This window comes from Podarcis tiliguerta (assembly GCF_965153285.1).
Source record: "Podarcis tiliguerta genome assembly, chromosome: 1".
NCBI lineage: Eukaryota > Metazoa > Chordata > Lepidosauria > Squamata > Lacertidae > Podarcis > Podarcis tiliguerta.
Window position 1 is genome coordinate 65,065,205 of NC_139534.1, and position 23,337 is coordinate 65,088,541.

The 23,337-nt window shown below is 41.3% G+C and overlaps 1 protein-coding gene and 1 long non-coding RNA gene across 3 annotated transcripts in view; one reads left to right on the forward strand and one right to left on the reverse strand.

Annotated features, from left to right (window-relative positions):
- Window positions 1-1,389: 1,389 nt before the first annotated feature.
- LOC310665538 lies at window positions 1,390-8,432 on the reverse strand. The gene is made up of 2 exons (XR_014505512.1): window positions 8,327-8,432; window positions 1,390-3,710 (listed from the first exon to the last, which is right to left on the reverse strand). It is a non-coding gene; the product is annotated as an uncharacterized lncRNA (long non-coding RNA).
- Window positions 8,433-9,393: 961 nt separating this feature from the next.
- Window positions 9,394-23,337, forward strand: part of PIK3C2A (phosphatidylinositol-4-phosphate 3-kinase catalytic subunit type 2 alpha) — a 47,295-nt gene continuing 33,351 nt past the window's right edge. Inside the window, exons 1-2 of one of the 2 annotated variants that reach the window (XM_083456416.1) lie at window positions 9,394-9,605; window positions 15,765-16,944. In XM_083456416.1, coding sequence (XP_083312542.1) covers window positions 15,832-16,944 — 1,113 coding nt within the window. In that variant the 5' untranslated portion in view covers window positions 9,394-9,605; window positions 15,765-15,831. Of the gene's footprint in view, window positions 9,682-15,764; window positions 16,945-23,337 lie in introns of both variants that reach the window. The other variant, XM_083456415.1, reaches the window with a different exon arrangement.

The following is a 23,337-nucleotide window of genomic DNA, read 5'->3' on the forward strand; positions in this document are numbered from 1 at the left end:
TTCAACAGATCTCATCTATTCTCCTGATCCTGGTGTGTTACTATTAACAACCAGCGCTGGATTTATGCACAAGCTATGTAAAATACAGTTTCAAGTCTTGGGTTGTGAGGGGCATCTAAACAAGCAAGCAAACAAAAAATACTGTTATATTGTTTCTGAGAGTAACACCAGACTGGTATGGGTGCAGGATAGTTCACTCAGCTGCCTGTTTTACTGGAAGAAAGCTGTATGAGAGCACTTTGTTTCCTGTTCCAATGAAATAATTCACAGAACTAGACTTGGAAGGGTTTGGCAATTGCTCCAATCTCCTTAGCAACTTCCTGTATCTCATTCTCACACTTTGAGAGCCGTGACAGTAGGCCACATAGAGAACAAAGCTTTTATAGTCCTGATAAAACATCAAAGGAAATAAATGTGATTTTAATGCCTGAAATTCCTTCTTAATTTCCACCGAGCACCAGTAGATACAGAAGTGTCTTTATCACAAGAAGAACTTTAAATATTGAATAAATGAGCACAGTTAAGGTCTTGACAGAGTTATTCAAGCGCCAAGCTGTAATCTTAAATGTCAGAAAGATGTACCCTCAGTTTTAAATTGTTGCTTCACTTGCCATTATTGAGGACATATCTGAAAAGAACATTTGGTATCTGTAGCAATTAGCATGCTTAAAAATTCACAGAGAAATGCCAGTCAGATACTTAATTTTAAGAATTACATGCAGCTTTCACGTATTTTATTACACCAGTCTCTGCTGACAAAAAAAGCAATGTGGAATAAGCTTTGGATAATTCTCAACACATTAACTTCAATTATTTTTCCAATTAACCACAGAAATTGTAGAGCTATGAGAAGATGCACAATGAAGTTGCTGTTTTGCTACGATCCCGTTTGAGAGTTGGAACTTCAAAACAACAGCCTTGCTGTGTGTGACAAGGTTTTCAGGTCTGGGAACACAGCCGAGGAGTTTTATTTGAAAGGCAATGCAAGGATATTGAAATATACTCAGAGTCGCAAAGTGATTTCATGCTCTTTATTCAGCTCATAGTGGTGAGGAGGAATGGAAGTCCCCTCAAAGTATCTGCTTTATATACATTATTTACACAATGGGCTGCACGTGATTGGCTAATTCCGGACTTCTCCTGTAAGCCAATCAGGTTGTGGATTCACTTCTATCTGGAGCTGGATTGGGTGGCTCCTGCCGACCAATCATACTGCTGCAATGTTCTAGGACCAATCAGACTGCTGCATTCTGAATCCTATTGTTCTAGGACCAATCAGACTGCTGCAGTTTGGATCCTATTGTTCTAGGACCGATCAGACTGCTTTAGTTTGGATCCTATTCAACTCAGTACATAACAGATATAGGGATAAACAACCAGACAACAATGGAAGTTTAAAAGCTTTATTTCTTAATCAAATGCTACACATCTAGGGTGTCCTCTCCCTTATGGAGAATTACCCTGGAAAAGGAGAAACAGAAATTAGATAGGAGGAGTTATCCTGCCTAAACAGGCTAATCCTAATCCCTGCCCTGGCACTGAGAGAGAACTGCTTTTATGTAGACATGGGATGGAGAACAAAATCCAATCCCCCGAGGATCCAGAATGCCATGAGCATTTTGTGTATAATGCGGATCAGTGGAGGGTTGATGGAGCAATTACAACTAGTCTAGACTCTAGAGAATGGCACTGGCTGGCAGCTTCTGGCAGCGTTGCCACTGAAGAATTCAGCAGGAAGGAGGATGGAGATGAAACTATAATTAGTTGACTCTGCCTGTCATTGGCTCTACCTACTGTTGGGCTCCCTTCCTTTTGCCCTAGCAGTCTCAATGGGCACCAGCCTCTGAGTGCAGAGACAACCTAAGTGGAAAACAAATCACCTTTCCATTCCGCCTGATGAAGGGTTCCATGTACAGGAATTAAAAAAAAAATAAAAATCTATTTTGCCCATCTGGTTTAGTAAATTTTATTTGTAGTTTTTTTATTTGCAGTTAACCCCTTCCCCCATTATACAGACACAAACTGGTTGCCGTTTTAGAGTAACTGCAGAGAAATCTAATTGTCATTGCTCTCCACAATCAATAGTCACAACTGCAGCCTTGGTTAGACTTTGTTTGAAGCTGCACAGCAATGTGTCAATTATGTCAAGGAACAACATGATCTCACCAGCAAAATATGAAGAAGCACAGGGAGGTGGATTCTTCAGGGTTTAGATAATTGAATATAGAATGGCCAAAAATCAGTACTTTTGGAAGAACTAATGAAATAGAAAGCTGAACAACAAAATTAGTAATTGATTTCAGCGGCTAACATGGATCAATTAGGTCTAGTACCCAGGGAAAACATTTATGCACTTACTGCCTGCATAGATTAAAATGTGTGAACAAATTTTAAAATTACGCCTGGCAATGCATAAGAACCATGCAATGAGTTTTCTACATTAAAGATTGAGACTCGTGTATCTTAAACAGCTGTCCCTCCTTTTGCTCACACTGCTTGAGAAACCACTTTTGAAAATGGGAGAAGTTAAAAAGCAGATTGTTATATGGCAAGAGGGTCTTCAATCCAAAAGGATTGTTTAGGGTTTTTGATATTAATTGACTAGCTTTATCTCGTCCATCATGTTCTACTTTTTGGCATTCCCCTTATTACTGCTGCTTCCCCTTCCTCACTTAATAATAATAATATTTTTTATTATTTTCCCCCGCCCATCTGGCTGGGTTTCCCCAGCCACTCTGGGCAGCTCCCAACAGAATTAAAAGCACAGTAAAACATTAAAAACTTCCCTAAATTTCTTTTACTATATTCTTTTACTGAGTCTTTTTCTCTCTTTTTGTAGGATAATTGGTATTCTTTAGCCTGCAGATAAGTTGCAGTAAAAAAACAAGCCAAGAATAACATGTATTATTCTGCTGGTTCTTTCAGAGATAACTAGGCCAGATCAATCAGTTCCAACACTTAATGTGACCAAGTAATAAAACCCAGGATGGGGCTATGCAGATAGGAATAGGCTACTGTAAATTCTTACAGTCCATCCAGGGACAAGGAACCACTCACCTGAGCGTACCCCTTTACTTTCACTAGTCTTAAGTGAACAGCTGCAATTCCTTCTTGCTGTGTCACATTCCAGTGGGTGTCCTCAGGGCCCACACAGGATTTATAAGCAACTTGGCAAAATATTCACCAAGGAGAGCAAAGCTGAAGGTGCAGCACAGTCCAAACAAACCAGGGTCAAGCGGAGGGGATAATTTCAGGTCCAAAACATGATCCAGAGGCAAAGTCAAGCAACGGTCAAAGGTCAGTATCACAGAGAGTTCAGGCAAGATACAACACAGCAAAGCATGCAAATTACACCAAGGAGCCCAAAACCTATGTTGTTTCCAGAGAACAGAAGGCCCGAGAGGGAGACCTTGTAAACTCCCTTCTTGTAGACCACACCCTAACCACAGCTGCTGGTAGTGAAGATGTTTCAGGAATTGCTTGCTTACAAGCCACGCAACGACTCTTGAGTCTGTGAGTGCATACTGTGCTGTTGTTCTTTAGCCCAGACCCGGACCTTTTGGTGCCAGTATTCCTGAGGACTGGAAGGCGGGCCCACCTTCTCCCATGACAGCAAAAATGTTCCTCAGCAGGTGTCTCCTCCTGATGGCCTCTCAAGGAGATCCTCAGTGCTAGTTCCAGCTCCTCAAGGTCCTTGACATGTTAGCTGCCTGTGAGGGAAAGTAAGGGAGGGGAACAGAAGCAACCGTCAGACTGAAGGAAAGGAAAAAAGGAGAAGACTCAGTCTAGGGCTACTTCAACGCCTTTGGGTCCCCTTGCTCCATACACACACACTCTGTCCTCCTTCCTCCAGTTAAGTCTCCTGCTGAGCCAGGAAGCCCCCACCCCGACTTTCTCTGAATGGAAAGAGACTGAGGGAGCATTGAAGGAAATTAGGAAGGGAGATTGAATATTATTATTAAACAGGAACAGAAAGGAAGGCGGGCAGGCGTGCTGCAGCACCTTTCTGTATGTTCGCTTAAAGAAGGTATATTTCCAGGGGGATGCAGAGTAATTTTTTTAAACATAGTCCACAACAACTCATACATACAAACAAACCCACCACCATTGACAATTTAATTATCAAAATTAAACTCCTATCCCCTTACAAAAAGAAAACATAACATAAAAATAAAAGACTTCCTTTATCCTGTAAACGGCCTCCTTATTTACTTCTTGTGAGAGCATTTTTTTTTTTAAAAAGGAAGTGGTAGGCCAAATAGGTCTGACTTAGAGTCTATAGTTCAGCAAATCCTGCCTCAAATTAGAAGGTCAATTACAACACCTCCAGAGCTAATGTCTGTACTTAGCTGGAAGAAAGCTAAGTACAGTACAGACATTACTGTACTTCCACAGTACTGTGGAAATCCCTACCACAAGGAAATAACAGGGACAAGCAATGTGGCAATTTCCAAAGAGAGATTACATATCAATAGAAAATGTTAGTTATTCCTAGCTGATTATGCCAATCTTTGCCTCAGCCCATCACCATTTTGTTCTGGCTCTGTATTACTGTTTTGTAACTGGTGGGCCACAGTCATTTTTACCCCACTTGTGGACTCTAGTGTGAGTATGAACCCACAGTGATTAGTTAATGTGCTGACTGCTTTAAAACATTACCACCACAGCACAGTAATCCTTAATCAAGGTTTTGACCTACTTTCACAATCCATCACACTGATAAAATTGCAATCTCTGCAAAAAACATAAACACTGTTTCACAGTATAGTCCCACAATATACTTTTTTATGTAATGGTTGTTTTTAAAACTGTAGGGCCCTATTTAACTATTATGGATCTTTTGGATTGTGATATTTTTCCAGAACAACAATTTAGATATGTTTTGATAGACCTACGTGACTCGATCCAACACACCAGAGCCTCATTTGTAAGTTAATATTGTCTCAACCATAGTGAAGGTCTTCAACAGCAATAAAAGTCAGCATACATAAGATATTCCAAAATTATGTGTGACTGCTTCTTGTGTGAACCAGACAGAGGACAGGAGGTGGACATTAATCCTATCAAGCTTTCCCATTTCCTCTCCCCGCCCTCCCCTCCCAGTCCCAGCAGCTAACCAATGATGAAGAAGAGAAAAAAAAGGTATTGAATATGTCTTTCTTCCTGACCTACAGAGTTCCATGGCAAGAGGCACTGAGACATAGGTGGTACGTTGCAGTTATCACAACATACAGAATATGGGAAGGAAGGAAACTATATGGATAAGTGTAGAGACAAAGGTGGTAACCATCCAACCAAAGGTGGTATCCATATAGTAACCCTAGCTAATATTCCTATTAATTGCTCATTTTGCCTTTATTTATAAATGGAGCCATTATTGAGTGTTCTAAATAATTTCTTTAGGATATGTTGTTACCTTTGAGATCAGCTTTTTAATATTTTAAAATGGAAAAGTAGCATAAAATGTTTTAAATAGATAAGGGAGGAAAAAGAACTACTCAGTACTAATGTTTCCATATGCTGTTTATGAAAAGGATTAAAGAGGGTCCCTTATTTCCAACATTGTCAGCGTCTGCATACTGCTTAGTTAAGCTTAATTGTGGTTTAAAGGTGAATACAGTGTGCTGGTGCACAGGCTGAAAAATCACAGCTGCTTTGCTCTTCCCATCCTCCTGCTGCTCTTGTGGTGGCAGGGAGCTAAGCCACAGTTTGGCTTAGCATTGTGTCCAAATGCAGGCTCATGGTTTGTTTTCCCCCAGCAAACAAAGAATGTGCCCAACTTCAACATAACACTGACTAAACCAAGCCACATTTTAGGTCCCAGCAGCACACCAGTAGCAGGGGTCGGGTAGGAACGGAGTGGTTGCAATTTTCAGTAGTATATGCTGCATGTTGACCTTTAAACCATAGTTAACAATACCGTAGTTTAAAGTGATTTGTGAACCAGGTTATAGGGTTGTACAGTATGTTCCATTTATTTGTTCCATTTATTTATTCATTTGTTCCATTTATTATTTCCATGCAACATTTGTCTAATAATTTGTCTAATAATTCAGTAGTTTTATGGAAAATAGAAAATATTCTGAGTCAATTCCATACAAATGTTGTAAGATATTATCTCAGGGTATGGTGGCGCTGTGGGTTAAACTACAGAGTCTAGGACTTGCCGATCAGAAGGTCGGCGGTTCGAATCCCCGCGACGGGGTGAGCTCTCGTTGCTTGGTCCCAGCTCCTGCCCACCTAGCAGTTCGAAAGCACGTCGAAGTGCAAGTAAATAGGTACTGCTCTGGCGGAAGGTAAACGGCATTTCCACACACTGCTCTGGTTCGTCAAAAGTGGCTTAGACATGCTGGCCACATGACCCGGAAGCTGTAGCTGGCTCCCTCGGCCAATAAAGTGAGATGAGCGCCGCAAATCCAGAGTCGGTCACGACTCGACCTAATGGTCAGGGGTCCCTTTACCTTTATGGTCTAATTGCATGAGGCCACCACTTTGCTGAAGCTAAGCAGATGAGTGCCTGGATGGATGACTGCCTGGGAACCACTTGTACCGTATTTTTCGTCCCATAGGGCGCACCGGCCCATAGGACGCACCTAGGTTTTTTGGGGGGAAATAAAGAAAAAATAATTTATTCCCCCCCCCCCAGGTGCGGGTCTGGGGCGGGGGAAGCCCAAGCTTCCCCTGACCCCAGCCCCCTGAACAGGCTGCTATCCGCAAGCCGTGGGAGAGCTGCGCGACTTCGCGCAGCTCTCCCACGGCTAGCGGAGAGCTTCCTGAAGCCTGGAGAGCGAGAGGGGTCAGTGCGCACCGACCCCCCTCGCTCTCCAGGCTTCAGCAAAAGCCTGCATTCGCCCCATAGGACGCACACACATTTCCCCTTCATTTTTGGAGGGGGAAAAGTGTGTCCTATCGGGCGAAAAATACGGTACTCTTCTTTGAGTTCCACAAAGGAGGAAAGAAAGGAGGGAGGCATACACATGTAAAAGTATGAAATTACCTTTCCCTCTGTCCTCCTGTATCCTTGGACTAATCAGAGGTAAATTTAGCCCAGTTTTTAATATCAGGATTCCACACTGAAAAACTCCCTAAATAAAACTCTGGGCTTATTTCAAGTGTTATTACTCTGCGGAGAATTGTGCATATCTCAGACACACTGTCTGCAAATTTTGTGACATGTCAGGATGTTCCAACTTCAGTCAAGCAACTGATTTCTAAGAAGTGATGCAATTACAAGGTATTTAAGAGATTTTAAATAGCCTTATGGTCTTACTGGCATTTTAAATATTCAAGCAGCACAATCCTATGCATGTTTATTTGGATGTGTGTTTCACTGTGTTCATTGGAACAAAAGTCTAAGTCTGATTTAATACAACCTAACAAAAAAAAAAGTAAAGAGACGATTATGAGGGAAGCAGGACTGAGCGGCATACAAACTACTGTGTACTTTGTCCATTTCTCATATCGCTGGGCAACTCCTGGCTTATATAGGTGTAATTTTAACAATATTAGTTTAAATTTAGCAAAAGCAGTTAAAGTATTTTTTTCATTAAATTTCACCTTCACTAGGAATTAAATGTTTTTTGTTTTGAGTTTTGTCATAATACATTACAGGAAAAAAAGACTGAACCTCAGCCTTTAACATCTTTATATACTGTCAAAATTGTATAACCAAATTCAATGACAATACTTTTATTTCTCCTTCTTTATTTCTAATATTTTTTGAACGATTGTTTCCATTGATATTAAACATGCATTATGTAATAGCTGTTTGCCTAGTCTAACCTGAAAATATACTGCCTAATTCTATTTTTCAGACCTAGTCTGCTCTTTCAATTGATATTACTTCATATGTCTTGTTTTAGTTTATTTTCCCTTGGGTACGTTCAGTCTTTTCCCTGTAGCACATGATAAAGTTCAATGTTCCTGTATTTGCATACCAGCTCACATTTTTTATGCAAGTTTCCAGTAATTCAAAACATTCTTACTTAGATCTAATGGCAGGAACAGGAAATGATTGTTTACTCTTCCTCTCTTCTTTGAATCTATTTACTATCACTATACAAACCTGCGCTCAGTAGAAGCTAACTTGTGAATGAATCATTTAACCAGTGCCAACTAAACAATTACTTTTGGGTCGTTTTTAGAAATATGTGTTGGTTTAGAAGCAGAATTATTGTTCCAAGTCCAACAATCACATTTGTACAGGCAGTGTCCTAATATTCACTCTAGTGATATACTGTACTGTGTTTAAAATAGATCATTCCTCCCCCTGGAATATAAGCTTATCGTCAAGGAGTAAAGTAAATGACCATCATGTTGTCCTTACTGCTGTAAAATGCAGACACTGGTGACATCTCCAACCTAGTCCTGACGTGCTGATCATAGATGCTGCCATAAACAGCACGTCCTCAGGAACAAAAGTCACGTTGTCTGGGACGAAGCATGAAATCCAACCCCTTTCGGTCACCCCACTGTTGTTTGCCTCCACCCATTATAGGAGACAGCCAGTGAGATGAGAAGTGGGAGGGTTTTGATTTTCGTAGAAAACAACTAGTGTTGAGACTGTGCCTTCTAAGTTCTCATCCCAGTTGCCACTCCAGGCCACTTTTTGAAGCTCTAGTTCGAAGAGTTAGTTATACCAATAATAGTTCTACTATTTTGGGGGTGAGGAATTTTGCTATCTGGCAAGAGATTAGTGGAAAGCTTAAGTTTCCACCCCACCCTTATGCTTTCCTGGCAGGGATCCTGTTCCTTGAAGCTGCTTTGTGGCAAGCAGAAATACGAAATGAGGCTTTCTCAAGCACGAAGTTGAACACTACCTGCTGAATTTCTGTCATGCAGCTGTGAAAAGTGCACTGTGAGAAACAGATGACACCCCCTAAAAAGTATTTCTAGTACGAAACACTAGCTGGCACAGATTGCCTCGTACATTGCTCACTGGCCCACGTGGCAGGACGATGTGGGAAAAGGGCAGCCTTCAGGTGACGATGTATCGCACCTTGGTCAGTATCCAGGCACTTCCGAGAGCAATTAAAAGTGCATGCGCCGAGAATGACGTAACAAGTTAAGGTACAGCGTGTAGGAATGGTTGTAAACTCCTCCCCCCCCTCCTGTGCAACAGCCACGTGAAGAAAATTCAACTGGTGAAGTTATTCCCCTCACTGCAACCCGAAGGCTGGGAAAGGCTTTACCCGCAGAATGTTTTGTCCTGCAGCTGTTACCCAAGGAAGGCGGGCTGGGATGTGTGTGGTGGAGGGGCGGGTAACTCTACGGGGCAGCAACCCGAGAAGGGTGTTTCTGTGGCCCTTCTTGCACGTCTAAGCTCGACGAAGCGTCCTGTAGCATCCGAAAGCTTGCTCCCAACATTTGAAAAAGCCCGTATCCTATCAGCGTGCTTCAAAGCAGCCAGCTCCTCACGAGCCCAGCGCTCGACCCGGCCTCCCTGCTGCGGCTCCGCCTTCGCCGCCCCTTCCCTCAGCCGGCCTCCCCTGGCTAAGAGCCGGAAGTGGACGCGCGGCAGCAACAGCCATCCCAGCGCGGGGAGCGAAAGAGGCGGGGAAGCAGCAGGAGGAGGAGGAGAAGCGGGCTTGGAGTCGAGCTCGCCAGTAAGTTTCTCCGCGGCGGGGACGACGGGAAATGGCTGCGGCGACGGCTGGTGCTTCGGGATGGAGGCTCGCTGAGGTGAGGGCGAGTCTGGAAGGCTGCGAGGGGGAGGAGAAGGGAACGGGAGAGACCCCTCGGGGGGCGTTTGCTGCAGGCGAAACGCGGCTCCCAGGGGGCGCATCCCCGCGCTCAGCCTCTCTGGGCCGCCTTCTTCCTCGCCGCTGAGGCCGCGCTTCCCCGCTCGGTCCCCGAAAACCCCCAAGGCATACTCAACCCCAAGGCGCCCGCCGAGGGGCTTCTTCGCTAACTCCCCTAGAGGAGGAGGAGGAATGAATGAGGGGGGCTGGTCTGCTTGGGTCGTCTGGCGCCCGAGGCCAGCCAATTAAGGTGGCGCCGAGGAGGAGCTGCCTGCGTGTGGCTCCACTTTGGAGTAAGGAGACGCTGGAGCAGATAAGGAGGCCTCCTCCATGCTGCCTTGCGAGAAATAGGGCAGCCGAGGAATAGTCTCTCGCTTTCCCACTCCTCCCACCCACCCCCTCGCCTTCGCGGCCTTGCAGAGCAGTTGTTTTGTTTTGGGTTTTTTTGGCACACGCAGATGACTGCGTCTTCCCGCTAATCGTATTGCGTCGAGAGACGGAGAACAAGCTGTAGTTTTGACTCACCGAAACAAATTCCCACGGGTTTGGTTTGTGGGGGGCCTAATAAATTGCGGCTTGAGCATCCTTGGGCAGGTTGGCACGCAACCGAGAGACATACGATTGCTCGCACTCCAGCGTGTGCTGACAGTAGTTGCAAATGCTGCTGGTGTATCACCGGTGTCCATGTGATCAAGCCTCAAAGTAGTAATTAACGGTGGTAATATAGATGCTGTGGTGCATAGGAGCAGGTTTTTATGGCCAAAGGCCCTTGGGTACCACAAGTTGTAAAGCAGCAGTTGGGCTGGGAAACGTTTAATACATGCAGCCAGATTTGAGTATCACCGGTGTTATTCCTGGGGTGTGCTAATAGATGCTAGGACAGCTTAACAAAACACTGTAATGTTGCCATGGGTGCTTATAGGAACTATAGTAGAACTCTCTGATTCTAGGTTCAGACACTAGTGGTATTTGATTGTATTTGTGGACACCAAATATAAGGAGCAATATTTGTTACTGGCTGTTTTATATTTTGTATCATATAAGTATCTTTGTTTACTGGGATACTGAAGAGCTTAATTGATTTTACTTGTTGGCCTTTTATTATTTAAAAGTGTGTTTACTTTTAAAGATCTGACGCTCAAATGCTGAGTTTTTATCCCTTTAGACTTCTTGGATGTGTAGTCTCTTTGCTGCGAGAAAGCTTAGAAGTGTTCTGAGTGTTTATACTTCTTACTAGCTTTTTGTTACAGAAGCTGGTAGGGAGGACATATACAATGCATTCTGTATTATTTTGCAACTGCAGTTTTCTGAAGAGGAATCATGTCGCAGGGTGGGATTCAGCTTTGTTTTACTCAGAGTAGACCCACTGAAATATATTTACCTAACTTATTCATGCTCGTCAATTTCAATGTGTCCTGAGTAAAACTCAGTTGAATACCACCCATAGTTTCACAGAATTGAGACATGATGCTGTGGTAAACAGAAAAGAGCAAAATTGCTACATTCAAGTTAAACTTCACTTGTATATGATACTGGTTTTTGATCTTAACTATTTGCTGTTCAAGTGACTCATTGGGCAGTTTTATGTTTCACAAAAGAGTAAAGGTCTTGTTATTCAAGAGGCATAAGAAATGTAAAAGTTTAATGTGTACAGTTTTATTTGAGGCAGCAGCCAATAAGAACTGAAGTGTACAGTATATGGTAGGAGTATAAGTGTAGGTTGTACTTATTTATAGCTATTCAGTGGAAGTTAATATATTTATGGAATCTCTATATTTAGTATGCACTGACGTACAGAGGAGAAAAATAAACTATAAATGATTAGAAAATCTGTTGCTTCTGGCACCAGTACAAAACAGGCCATAGTTAAAGTCCTGATTCTGCAAGTATTGAAACTTATTCACAAGTTCACTGTTAGTTGTATTTTTGCTTTAGCATGTCAAGTTGGGAACAGGAAAGCGAGAAGTAAGGTGTGACAATCCTGAAAGCAGAAATAAAACTGGGAAAACTGAGGGAAATTCACATTTCCCGGGGATTCTCCCTATGGTTTCATACTTAATATCCCCACATATCTTCATACTGGATCTTTTCCCCTGAGGAATGTTTGTCCTCCACCCACCACATTCCATTGTCCTTTGTGGCAGGCTTTTTTGTCATTCTGCCTATGTTGCTCTTGCCACTTTGTGCTGCAGAAGTAAAGATCCCATTAACATAACTATTTTTATAGTGACATATTCAATGTTGGCATGCTGAACTCATTTGAATGTTTTGATATGTGAAGCTGCTTTGTACAGAGTCAGACCATTAGTTCATCTAGAAATTTCCCAGTTTTGAATAGATTTTTTCCAGCTTTGCCAGGGCGTGCCAGGGATATCTGCTACTGATGTTATACGCCTTCTCTATCTCCTTAAATGCCAGTGGCTTCAAGATTTAATCCAATGTTTTTTGTTTGCAAAGATGCCAGTATTGTATCATCTTATTAACTATACTGCACATGCCTCTGGCAGCTGTTTTAATGTCTTCCATGTCTTTCATCACATAAGATTTAATATTCTGCAACCAGAAAATTATATGGATAGTGCATTAAATAAGGATAGCGGGTTAAATTTGAGGGTGTCAGTTCCAAGATCCAGCATAGGTTTCCCTTTGGAGAAACCAGGAAATATTGTTGCCTATTTTTCATGCAGATACCTACACTGCATCTCATACTCATCATACTCATACTGCTGGAGCATCCAATAATAATAATAATAATAATAATAATAATAATAATAATAATAATAATTTATTTCTACCCCACCCATGTGGCTGGGTTTCCCCAGTTACTCTGGGCAGCTTTCAACAGAACATCAAAAACAGAATAAAACTTCAAAAAAACACTAGGAACTTCCCTAAACAGGGCTTCCTTCAGATGTCTTCTAAAAGATGGATAGTTGTTTATTTCCTTGACATCTGAATGGGAGGGCGTTCCACAGGGTGGGCGTCACTACCAAGAAGGCCCTCTGCCTGGTTCCCTATAACCTCACTTCTCACAATGAGGGAACCACCAGAAGGCCCTCGGCAATGGACCTCAGTGTCCGGGCTGAACGATGTGGGTGGAGACGTTCCTTCAGGTATACAGTGGTACCTCTGGTTACATACTTAATTCGTTCTGGAGGTCCGTTCTTAACCTGAAACTGTTCTTAACCTGAAGCACCACTTTAGCTAATGGGGCCTCCCGCTGCTGCTGCGCCACCGCCACGTGATTTCTGTTCTCATCCTGAAGCAATGTTCTTAACCCGAGGTATTATTTCTGGGTTAGTGGAGTCTGTAACCTGAAGCGTATGTAACCTGAAGCATATGGAACCTGAGGTACCACTGTACTGGGCCAAGGCCATTTAGGGCTTTAAAGATCAGCACCAACACTTTGAATTGTGCTCGGAAACATACAGGAAGCCAATGTAGATCTTTCAGGACCAGTGCTATATGGTTTCAGTGGCCACTCTCAGTCACCAGTCTAGCTGCCACATTCTGGATTAGTTGCAGTTTCCAGGTCACCTTCAAAGGTAGCCCCATGTATAGCGTGTTGCAGTAGTCTAAGCAGGAGATAACTAGAGCATGCACCACTCTGGTGAGACAGTCTGCGAGCAGGTAGGTTCTCAGCCTGTGTACCAGATGGAGCTGGTAGACAGCTACCCTGGACACAGAATTGACCTGCACTTCCATGGACATCTGTGAGTCCAAAATGACTCCCAGGCTGCGCACCTGGTCCTTCAGGGGCACAGTTACCCCATTCAGGACCAGGGAGTCCTCCACACCAGCCTGCCCCCTGTCCCCCCAAAACAGTACTTCTGTCTTGTTAGGATTCAACTTCAATCCATTAGCTGCCATCCATCCTCCAACTGCCTCCAGGCACTCACACAGGACCTTCACTGCCTTCACTACATCTGATTTAAAAGAGAGGTAGAGCTGGGTATCATCTGCATACTGATGAAACCAAACCCCCTGATGATCTCTCCCAGTGGCTTCATGTAGATGTTAAAAAGCATGGGAGAGAGGATGGAACCCTGAGACACCCCACAAGTGAGAGCCCAGGGGTCTGAACACTCATCTCTCAACACCACTTTCTGGACATGGCCCAGGAGAAAGGAGCAGAACCACTGTATAACAATGCCCCCAGCTCCTCTATGTGGTCCAGAAGGATGTCATGATTGATGGTATCAAAAGCCGCTGAGAGACCCAGCAGACCCAACCTTCCACAGCGGGGGATGGAGGGGAAGGAGGAATTGACAGATAGCATCACCCTAACTGCTTCCTCTAGTGTTAATGGAACTCCCAGTTTGGCATAACCAATATTTGGATGACACACAGTTTTATTTCTTTATTCCACCTGAACCATATGAAACTGTCTCAGTGCTGAACTGTTGTCTGGAGGCAGTAATGCGTTGGATGATCATGAGGGCCAATAAATGGAAGCTCAGTACTGAGAAGGTAGAGACACTGTTGATGGACAGATGCTGTATTTAGCAGTTGGGTGTACAGTAAACTGCACTCGCCTCTCAGTGAGCATATTCCATATACCCTCCATATTCTGAGGGTACTCCTGGATTCAGTGGTCTCACTTTGAGGCACAATTTGCCTCAAATGCAAGGAGTGCCTATTACCCGGTCAGGCTGATGTGCTAGCAATGCCATCTAGATAGCCATGCCATGATGATCTAGGCTCCTGTAGTCTCTAATTGGAACTATTGCAATGCACTCAATATTGGATTGCCCTTGAAGATGGTCTGGAGATGACTGCTAGTACAGAATGCTGACACAAAAGCATAAGCAGGTGTGTCTGTGTGCAGTTATCTAAGAGCAATTATTGGCTTTTAAAGTCCTTCATGCGCTGGGCCTCAGTTACTTTTCAAAGGGCCTTCTCCCAAGGGAAGCGTTGTTTCTCATGTTGATGGAGTTAGTCCACTGTGTGGTGACATAAAAGAGCACTTTCTCTTTTTTTGTGCAAACCCCACCCCCACCCCGTGCCCAGTAGAACTCTCTTCCTGTGGGAGTGCAGATGGTGGACTTTGGTGGATTTACCTGTTGTCCCAGGCATTTGGGGTAAACCTGTGAAGGACACAGTTTCTTTAGGTCTTCTCATGCTGTTGTGTTTATTAATTGGATTTACTAATGACACTTTTTAATTAATGTATGTCTTGGGTTGTATATTTTATGATATGCTGTAAACCACCCTGGGATCACCATTAGAACAATGCACTTGTTCTAATAATTATGAGAAATATGTAGCTGTGAGTAGCTGCTGTTAATTACAGCTGAAATATTTTATATACATTTCTTGCTTAGTCTTAGTGTTATGTGTGAATGCAGCCACTGAGTAACACTCTTATTTGTTTATTCCCATCACCTATGTTCTTTTGCTGAATTCTAATGCCTGTGCTTATCTACCCTATTCAGCTCTGTTGGAAATAGTGGAAGAAGGGTAGCCAGAGCTAACCCTGACACCAATGGAAGTCTGAACAGCATGCTTGCTGAAACTTGAGTGGCTGCACTTTTTCAGCCCCTGTTCTCCGACTACCTACAAAATTTGATCACACTCACACGTCAATCTTAGGGTTTGCATGTTCCCCTCTACTTGGGTTATGTGTGTCTGTCTCACAGATGAAGAACCTAGGCTTTATTAGAAACCAACAGTCCTTGGGACTGTGCACCTGAATAACACAAAAGGAAGCAGAAGCAGGAGCAGGAATTATTTAAGCATAGGTTAATTTTATTACTTCATTCATTGCATTTATGTGCTGCCTCATAACACAAAATTCTATAGGTTACTTAGCGCAAACAAAATGCATATGCAGCTGGTTTGAGAAATGAGACAAATGGTTGCTGACTGATACTACATTGTTTTTCATTTTACAAGCATACAACAAAAGCTTGGACCTAGTTCTTGAAGCGGTTTTAGAAATCTACCATTTTGAAATACTTTTTCTTTGATTTTGCAAATATAGTTCATTTTGTTTCTAACGAGTGTTTTTCTCTCTCCTTCCAGTGCTTCTGAATCTGGCTTTGAACATTTTGGGGCCAAGGATTTGCAGAAGAGGTGACTGGAGTTGTTAATGGACATCTGTTTTCACGGCATGGCACAAATAACTAGCAGCAATGAAGTCAAACAGCGTTCATCACCATCTTTGGGCACAGCAAAGGCAAAAGAAGTGGACAAAGAGGAGGCGCTGCAGATGGAAGCTGAGGCTCTAGCTAAGATGCAAAAGGAAAGAGTGGTAGCTGGTAACAGACAAAGTGTTGACATTTTAAGCAACTCTTGGCCAACTGTACAATCCCACAGGAAACAGGACCATGATCTTATGGTGTTTCCAGAGTCCGATGCCAAGAGAAAGATGGATGATAAGTTAAATACAATTGAGATAGAAAAACTAAGCCATGCTGAGCTAGAGAAACTACTACTTGAGGACAGTTCTGAGTCAAGCAAACACACCATGTTGCCAGCAACTCCTATTCTGAGTTCATCATTTTCTTCACAGTTTTATGCCAACCCTACTATTCAAAGAGGACAGTGGACACCTGGGTTTCCTGGGCCGCCTTCTTGCACTGTACCTTCTATTTACCCAGCAAATTCTTACAGCAAACAAGTTGGTATCTTTCAGAATGGCTTCCATCCAGGTATGTCCACTTACCAGTCTTCAAAGCCTATTTATCTAAGTCTTCCAGAGAGGTCCCAGTACATTACATATGCACTGCCTGCTACTTCAGCCTTCCATCCACAGAGAAGTTTGCCTATATATCAGCCAACACTTACCCCTGAAATGGCAAAAGTATTTGATAAGATAGCAAGCACTTCAGAATTTTTGAAAAATGGGAGATCAAGCACAGACTTAGAAGTGACTGCTACTAAATCTACAGTTAACTTACCAACCTCTGAAAACTCCAGTGATATTAGTAAATTTGATTGGTTGGATTTGGATCCTTTAAGTAAACCGAAAGTCGACAGTATGGATATATTGTATGCGGCAGAAGATGATGCAAAGGTGACTTGTAGTACAGTTGTAGAAGATCCTTGGGATGCTGTGCTACTGGAGGAGAAATCCCCAGGGAAATGTCGTCTTGAAAGAAAAGTTAGTGGGAAGTCTTCTTCTGGGGCAACAGTTACAAGAAGTCAGTCTTTAAACATTCGAACAGCTCAGCTTACTAAGTTACAGGGCCAAACATCACAGGTAAAACATATCCTGAAAGCTTATTTTCATTTTGTAAGCTTGCTTTCATTTTGAAAAGTTGATACTATTTAATGGAATGAAGAATTTGTTCCCTGCCCAACCATAATTCTACAAATAATTGATTATTAGAACTTTTAAGAAAATTGTGAATTCGGTAACTTGTGTGTTTATTTTGCATTAATTTTTAAATTGGAAATTTTAAATTAAAAAATATTGTTCCTGTTAAGTACTACAGTCACATTTTCTAAAGAATGCAGTATAGCTTCAGACAATTGCCTTCTAGATGTGCAGAAGTCAGAAGAAAGAACGGTGAGTAGGGAGAGTTTTATTTACCTTCATTACTGCCCCCACCTTGCACCCCCACCATCAGAAACCAGGTTTGTGTAGCTGCTTCATTACTGAACAGTACACAGCTGTGGGTAGACCTTATGCAGCTCCATCAGATGACAAACCTTAGAGTGAGACACTAAGTCCGCAGATTAAGGGAACCCTCTGGTTACGATAATTTTTTGGCGTGATGTTTTTCCTCATACTTGTAAAGTCCTTCAACCTCATGAAAATACACATACTTGGGGCAATCCTGACTGTGGGTGGCTCTGGTTTGCAACCCTGCTGATAAAGTATAGGATCACAGAATTGGGAATTAGAAGGAAAAAATTTAGGACCCACAAAATGTTGCCGAGTAGCCTCCTGTTGAGGCTCCACCCAGTCTAAAACAGAAGGCCTGGTCTCGTTTCTGTAAAACCTTTCGTACTGTGCTATTTAGTTCCAAAGAGATTCAGAACTGGCTTCCAGAATGGGGGTTTGTTTATGGTTTTTTTGGTATCTAATAGCAGTGGGGGGAGGATACTTTTTTTGAGGAATGTGGAAGGAGTGAATACGCCACATAATGCTGTGATAGGAGTCCTAATCTCATGGTTTGCATACCCCAGACTTTAATTCCCCTGAAATACTGTAGCAGTTAGCAGCTCAAATATGCCAAGCCAATGCCCTCTGCATCCCTTTCCCCTATTATTAATTATTATTATTCTCCAACTAATACTTTCAACACTCTGGGCTTCTTCAAAGCCGGGAGTTCTTTTCCTTTTTTAAAAATGCAGAAACTACTATATTTTCTGTGGGCAGCTCCATTTCACCGCTAAACTAATTGGTCCACAATCACCAAGTGTGGTATTAGGAGGGATGATTATTATTCAGTTTAATTATTATCGAAAAGTCACAAACAGTTCAGGTAGGTTAAGAGTAGTCAGTGTATGTGCAAGTAAACTTAATTGTGATGAGTTCTTAAAGTCTGGTTATTCCTCTACTAAAGACTTACTGACATCACATGGGCTACTTGTGAGGAAGTGGTTTCAGGATTTCTGCCATTGTGTAGTTGGTTACTTTGCAGAACTACTGTAATAAGATACTTCTGCTGAAAAAATAATTTTTAAAGATTATTTTTCCATGTAAACAGGCTCTTTTAAAAAAATGGCATTAGAAACTCTTATATCCCATATTTCATACTGATGTTGCACACATAATGCTCTATGTAGTATATTAAATATATAAACTGCTTCTAAATTAATAGTATACACATATCATGGCCAAAACTGTTAACTTGGTCCCTAAATCTCTGCAGTTTATCCTTTACAAAGAGGTTCCATCTGTGTGATCTGTCATGAGTATTAGGAGGAAGTAGACATTTAGGCCCCGTGCATGATCAAAACTATCTGGCATGGGAACAAAGCTTTGCAACTCTGCAGGATAACACTTCAGCAGAACAAAACAAAGGCCTGAGATTTAATATGCTCACAACGGTTCTCAAATTTCGAAGTGTTTTTTTCCTAGTGTAGGAAGTGGCAGTCATATTAACCCCTACTGTTCATTTATTACTCTTTAGAATGTCCATGTAGGACCTCTGAGTCTGTTGGGATGTGCGTTATTTGTTTGCCATGACATGACAGCCAGATAATAATAAAATGGATTAGTCAGCTCATTTATATGCCTAGGGTGTGGGTCTTTTCTGGGGTTTCTCTAGTTGTAGTTTTTGTATTAATTTTTTCTGCAGGGATAGTCAATAGGAGTGATGGGAGTTGTAGTCCACAGCACCTGGAGAGTACCATATTGGCTACCCCTATCGTAGATTATGGGTTCCGTATATGTGGTGGTGTTAGAGAAGATAATTTATTATGGTCAAAGACCAGCTCGTATGTGTGGTGGTGTTTTTATTATATTCAGTAATTTTGGTTTCTAACATTTTTATTGTAACCATCTAGTTAGGGTTTGCACTGAAATACAGGATAGAACTAAATGTGTCAGATAAATTTGACTGCTGTTACAATTAGGCATTTTTTATTCACAAAATTAAAATTATATTAAAATATCAGGTATTAGCTTGATCTAAGACTTGGGCATTTAATTTTGTTTCCAGCTACAGAATATAAATGTTATGCTGAAATAGACCATTTAATTCAGCATTCTTCCTTGGAGGTAAAACTAATGAATCAGTTGTCTATTAAATGTAGCAAAATCCCTGGCACAGGAGCTATTGCCATTTAATTTAATGTCATGTTCACTTCTGTTAAAACACTGTGATATCTTCATAAATTAAATCCTTACTCTATTCACAATTCGGTTCTGCTAGGTAAAGCTCAGTCTTTAAATTGGAGACGTGTTATGCTTTCTTCAACAAAGTTTCTCAGAAACCTTGATGCTGTGGAAAGTTTAAAATGGCATAGATATTATCAAAACTAAATATATTGCAAGTCACATTAGCACATTGGAAATTTATTTTCATTTTTATCACATTTGCAGCGCAATGAGAATCGTGTTTACATGGAAATAAAATCAGTGAGGCTTAATATATAAATGGTTGGTTTATACCTCGGAAAGTAGGAAGAGATATGTGAGGTTAGAACATCTGGTATATTACTGCATTGTAAGCCACAGTCTTTTTCTTTGAGGAAAAAATGACAAGCCAAATAGGCAACTGGAAGTAAACACAGCTAAAATTCTCCTCCCATCCACACAGGAGGGGAATGTGCATGTTCAAGGTTCACTGCAGTATACTCACATTGTGCTAAGTTATGGTTTAGCATTATATTCCAACATGGCTAGTTTGCTATGTCTAGGATAAACTGTGGTTAGTTTCAACTATGGTTTGTACAAACAAGTATACGTCAAACTGTGATTTAGAATCTTGACTTGTTAAGATAAGCTATAGTTGAAAATAATTGCAGTTCGCAGCTGAGACAGAATGATGCACTGTGGTTAACTGAAAACAGAAGCAAATGCTTCTGATCTTCTCTTGGCCACACTGTAGGAACAGGGGAGGAGAGGCAAGCTTGTGCATATAATGCTAAATTTGTTTTAGTGTTCCATCCAAACCAGGTTAGGTTTTTTGTCTGTCATCATCATCATCATTTACCCACATTTCACTCCAAGGTCCTGGGTCAGGCTACAACATTAAAACACAATATTAAAAAGCGTTTAAAACAATTTACAACAATCACAGAACATTGGAGAATGTACTTCATGGGAGTTGGTTGTAAAAAAAAAAAAAAAGCCACTTTCTGTGGGTTAGAGCCAAAGATCTCTAGGTATTAGCAGAAGACACTCGATGGCTCCCCCAGAGTAGTTTGTAGTGTGGTGGAGGGGCTGCAGCCTTAATCCATGCCAAGGTAATTTTTTTGGTACCAGCTGGTTTAATTGATGCTACCCAGCAACGTGACAAATGGCAGACCAGGACCAACATACTTGTGTTATTTTATTTTACTGTTGGCTATTGAATGGAGGACTAATCATATTCTGCCTTTCAGAGTGTATTTTGGCACTGATAAATGGGACATTTCCTCTTGTGGCATGTCATATGGTACATGTGCTTTAAATCACAAGTGAATGTGTGATTTAAGCAGTTGGCACAAAAGTGGCACAGGTGGCAGGAGCTATGGCATTAAAGCAACTCCTATTTTGAGGTTGTTCATATAAGACATTGTATGAGTTACTTTTTTACATTTTCCCCTGGAGATTATCTTTAAAATTTTGGATTTTGACTTGACTAATAGCAGCTGCATAAATATTTGTTCAGGTCTTTTAATAACATGAATAAAATGTTCCACAGACTTTTGAAGTAAACCTACTCACATCTTATTTCAGGACTTAATTCCACAAGAATGCCATCAAATTCTGTATAATGGAAATTAGAGGTAGAAGCCATAAAACTGATTATTTTAAGACTAAATAATTAGAACTAAGAATTCCTTTAGTAGAAGTTCCAGATCATAATCCATTTCACTTGCTTTTATTTGGAAAGTGGAATCAGAGAACAGAAAATACCCTGTTTATGTCTGTTGCAATATCATCATATTAAATTTGAGACTGTATGCCTCAGTCTAAACAGATGTAGGCTGCAATCCTGTACCCACCTACTTGGGAGTAAACCCCATGGAACCTCTTTCTGAGTGAGTGCATATAGGATTATGCTGTTGGTGGTGTGGTTGGGGTGAAGATGTGTTATAATTATGTCATAATGGTGTGTTTAAATCTGGTTTTTCCATCTTCTGTCTATATGTGTTATGCAATATATACTGTTGATTATATTGTGTGTGTGCATGTGTGTCTGTGTTTAAATAAACAGAAAATGAATCCATCATCAGATAATGAGAGTACCAGGTTGAACTGGAAATTTTTCAGAGACACAGTTGTTGTGTATTAAGGTGGAGATTTTTTTTAAAAAAAAATTTAGTTTCTATACTGGTTTTTGGTAGAAGGCCCCCACAACAGTCAAAAGCATATTAATACAGCAGAAGATACAGTACAGTATATAATAATCTACCAGAACAATATATGACAACAAAATCTCAAGATAGAGACAAGGCTAAAATAGAATTTTCCCAAGCTAAACAATTACAGTGTTCTTAACAACCCTACATTCCATACATTTAAGTGTTCGAAGCCTGAACAGACAACGAGCCACACTAAAAAAAATTTACATCTGACTAAAGGAATTAAGCAGTACTCTCACTTCTACCCATTTTAACTATTCAGGGCTTTAGGGCAAACAAGCAATCCATGTAAAATGTCCATATGAAAACAAAAACCAATGGGGAGCATGCCCAGTATCTATAGCTGCCACAATTTAACACACATTTATTTATTTATTTTATTTTATTGCTAAGCAGAAGCAAATACATTTCTATGATCTTGAGACTTGAGGCATTTATAGCACAAAGTGATAGCAATAACCTGGAACTGCAGTGTTTGAAGCTACTTGAAACATTGCTCTAAGTCAGAGGTGAGCAACCCACGGTCTAGACTAGAGGACCTAGACTAGAGGATAGAGAAAGAATGAGTAAATGGTGACTAAATGATGTGAGGAAAGGACAAATGTTTGTGTGAATAAACGGGTGTGTGGTAAGAGAGAATGAAATGCTCAGTGAACAGCACAGCTAGACAAGGTGTCTGACCCTTTATGTGCTTTGATCCCATTTGCAACCATCAATAAGTGGCCCTGACCATTTCCCCATCCCCCAGGAATGTGGAACTTAACCCTGGGAAGGTTGCCCACCCCTACCTACTCTCAGCAGTGGTAGACTGCTTTCTATAAAACAAATATATTTGGAATCAAATACACTTAGTTTTGCCAGCTCTGTCCCACCTTTAGCCACTGCAGGTGAGACTACAGCTATGCTTTCACTGGCTTCTTTCTTCAAAACTTTCTTAGGCGTTACAGATATAGACCATCTTAAAATATATGCAAAAATTTAAAATATATACAAAGAAGCAGCCATTCAAGATATATAGTAACAGAATATTTCATTGGAATGTCTTCCCGCCAAACCGTGCCATTTACCACTGTAAGAGATACTATTGAAATTCAGCCACCCTTGCAGCAACCCTTACCTCCGGGTTAATATCAGACAGGTAGAATCTGATATTTTCATTGTGGCATGATGTTAAACTACCCCAAAAAAGGGGATAACACACATTTATGTAGCTGGTTGTACAGTGGACAGTAGAAATTAATATGTTCCACAGTGTCTAGCACATTCAAATAACATCCGCAATGTCTATCATTTCTAGAGATGTTTAAATATCTGCCCTTAACAAAAGCTGAGGGGAAAACGTTCCGTTGGGCTAACATAAATGCCATGTGTTGGGCTGGAATTACTAGCTTTGAGATATAAGTGTTATTGGTTGCATTTAAACCATAGAACTTTGGGGAGCAGATTTTATTTACAGTTGATTAAATGTTTTGTTTTTCAATATCCCTTAATCAAATTTGGATATTGCAATAAATATATTGCTTACTAGAATTAAACATTAATTCTAAGTCAATACCAATAGATCTATGAGGTGTATGAGTTGGAGCCATCTGGATTTATAGGAGTCCTTGAGTAAATCAGAAAGCAG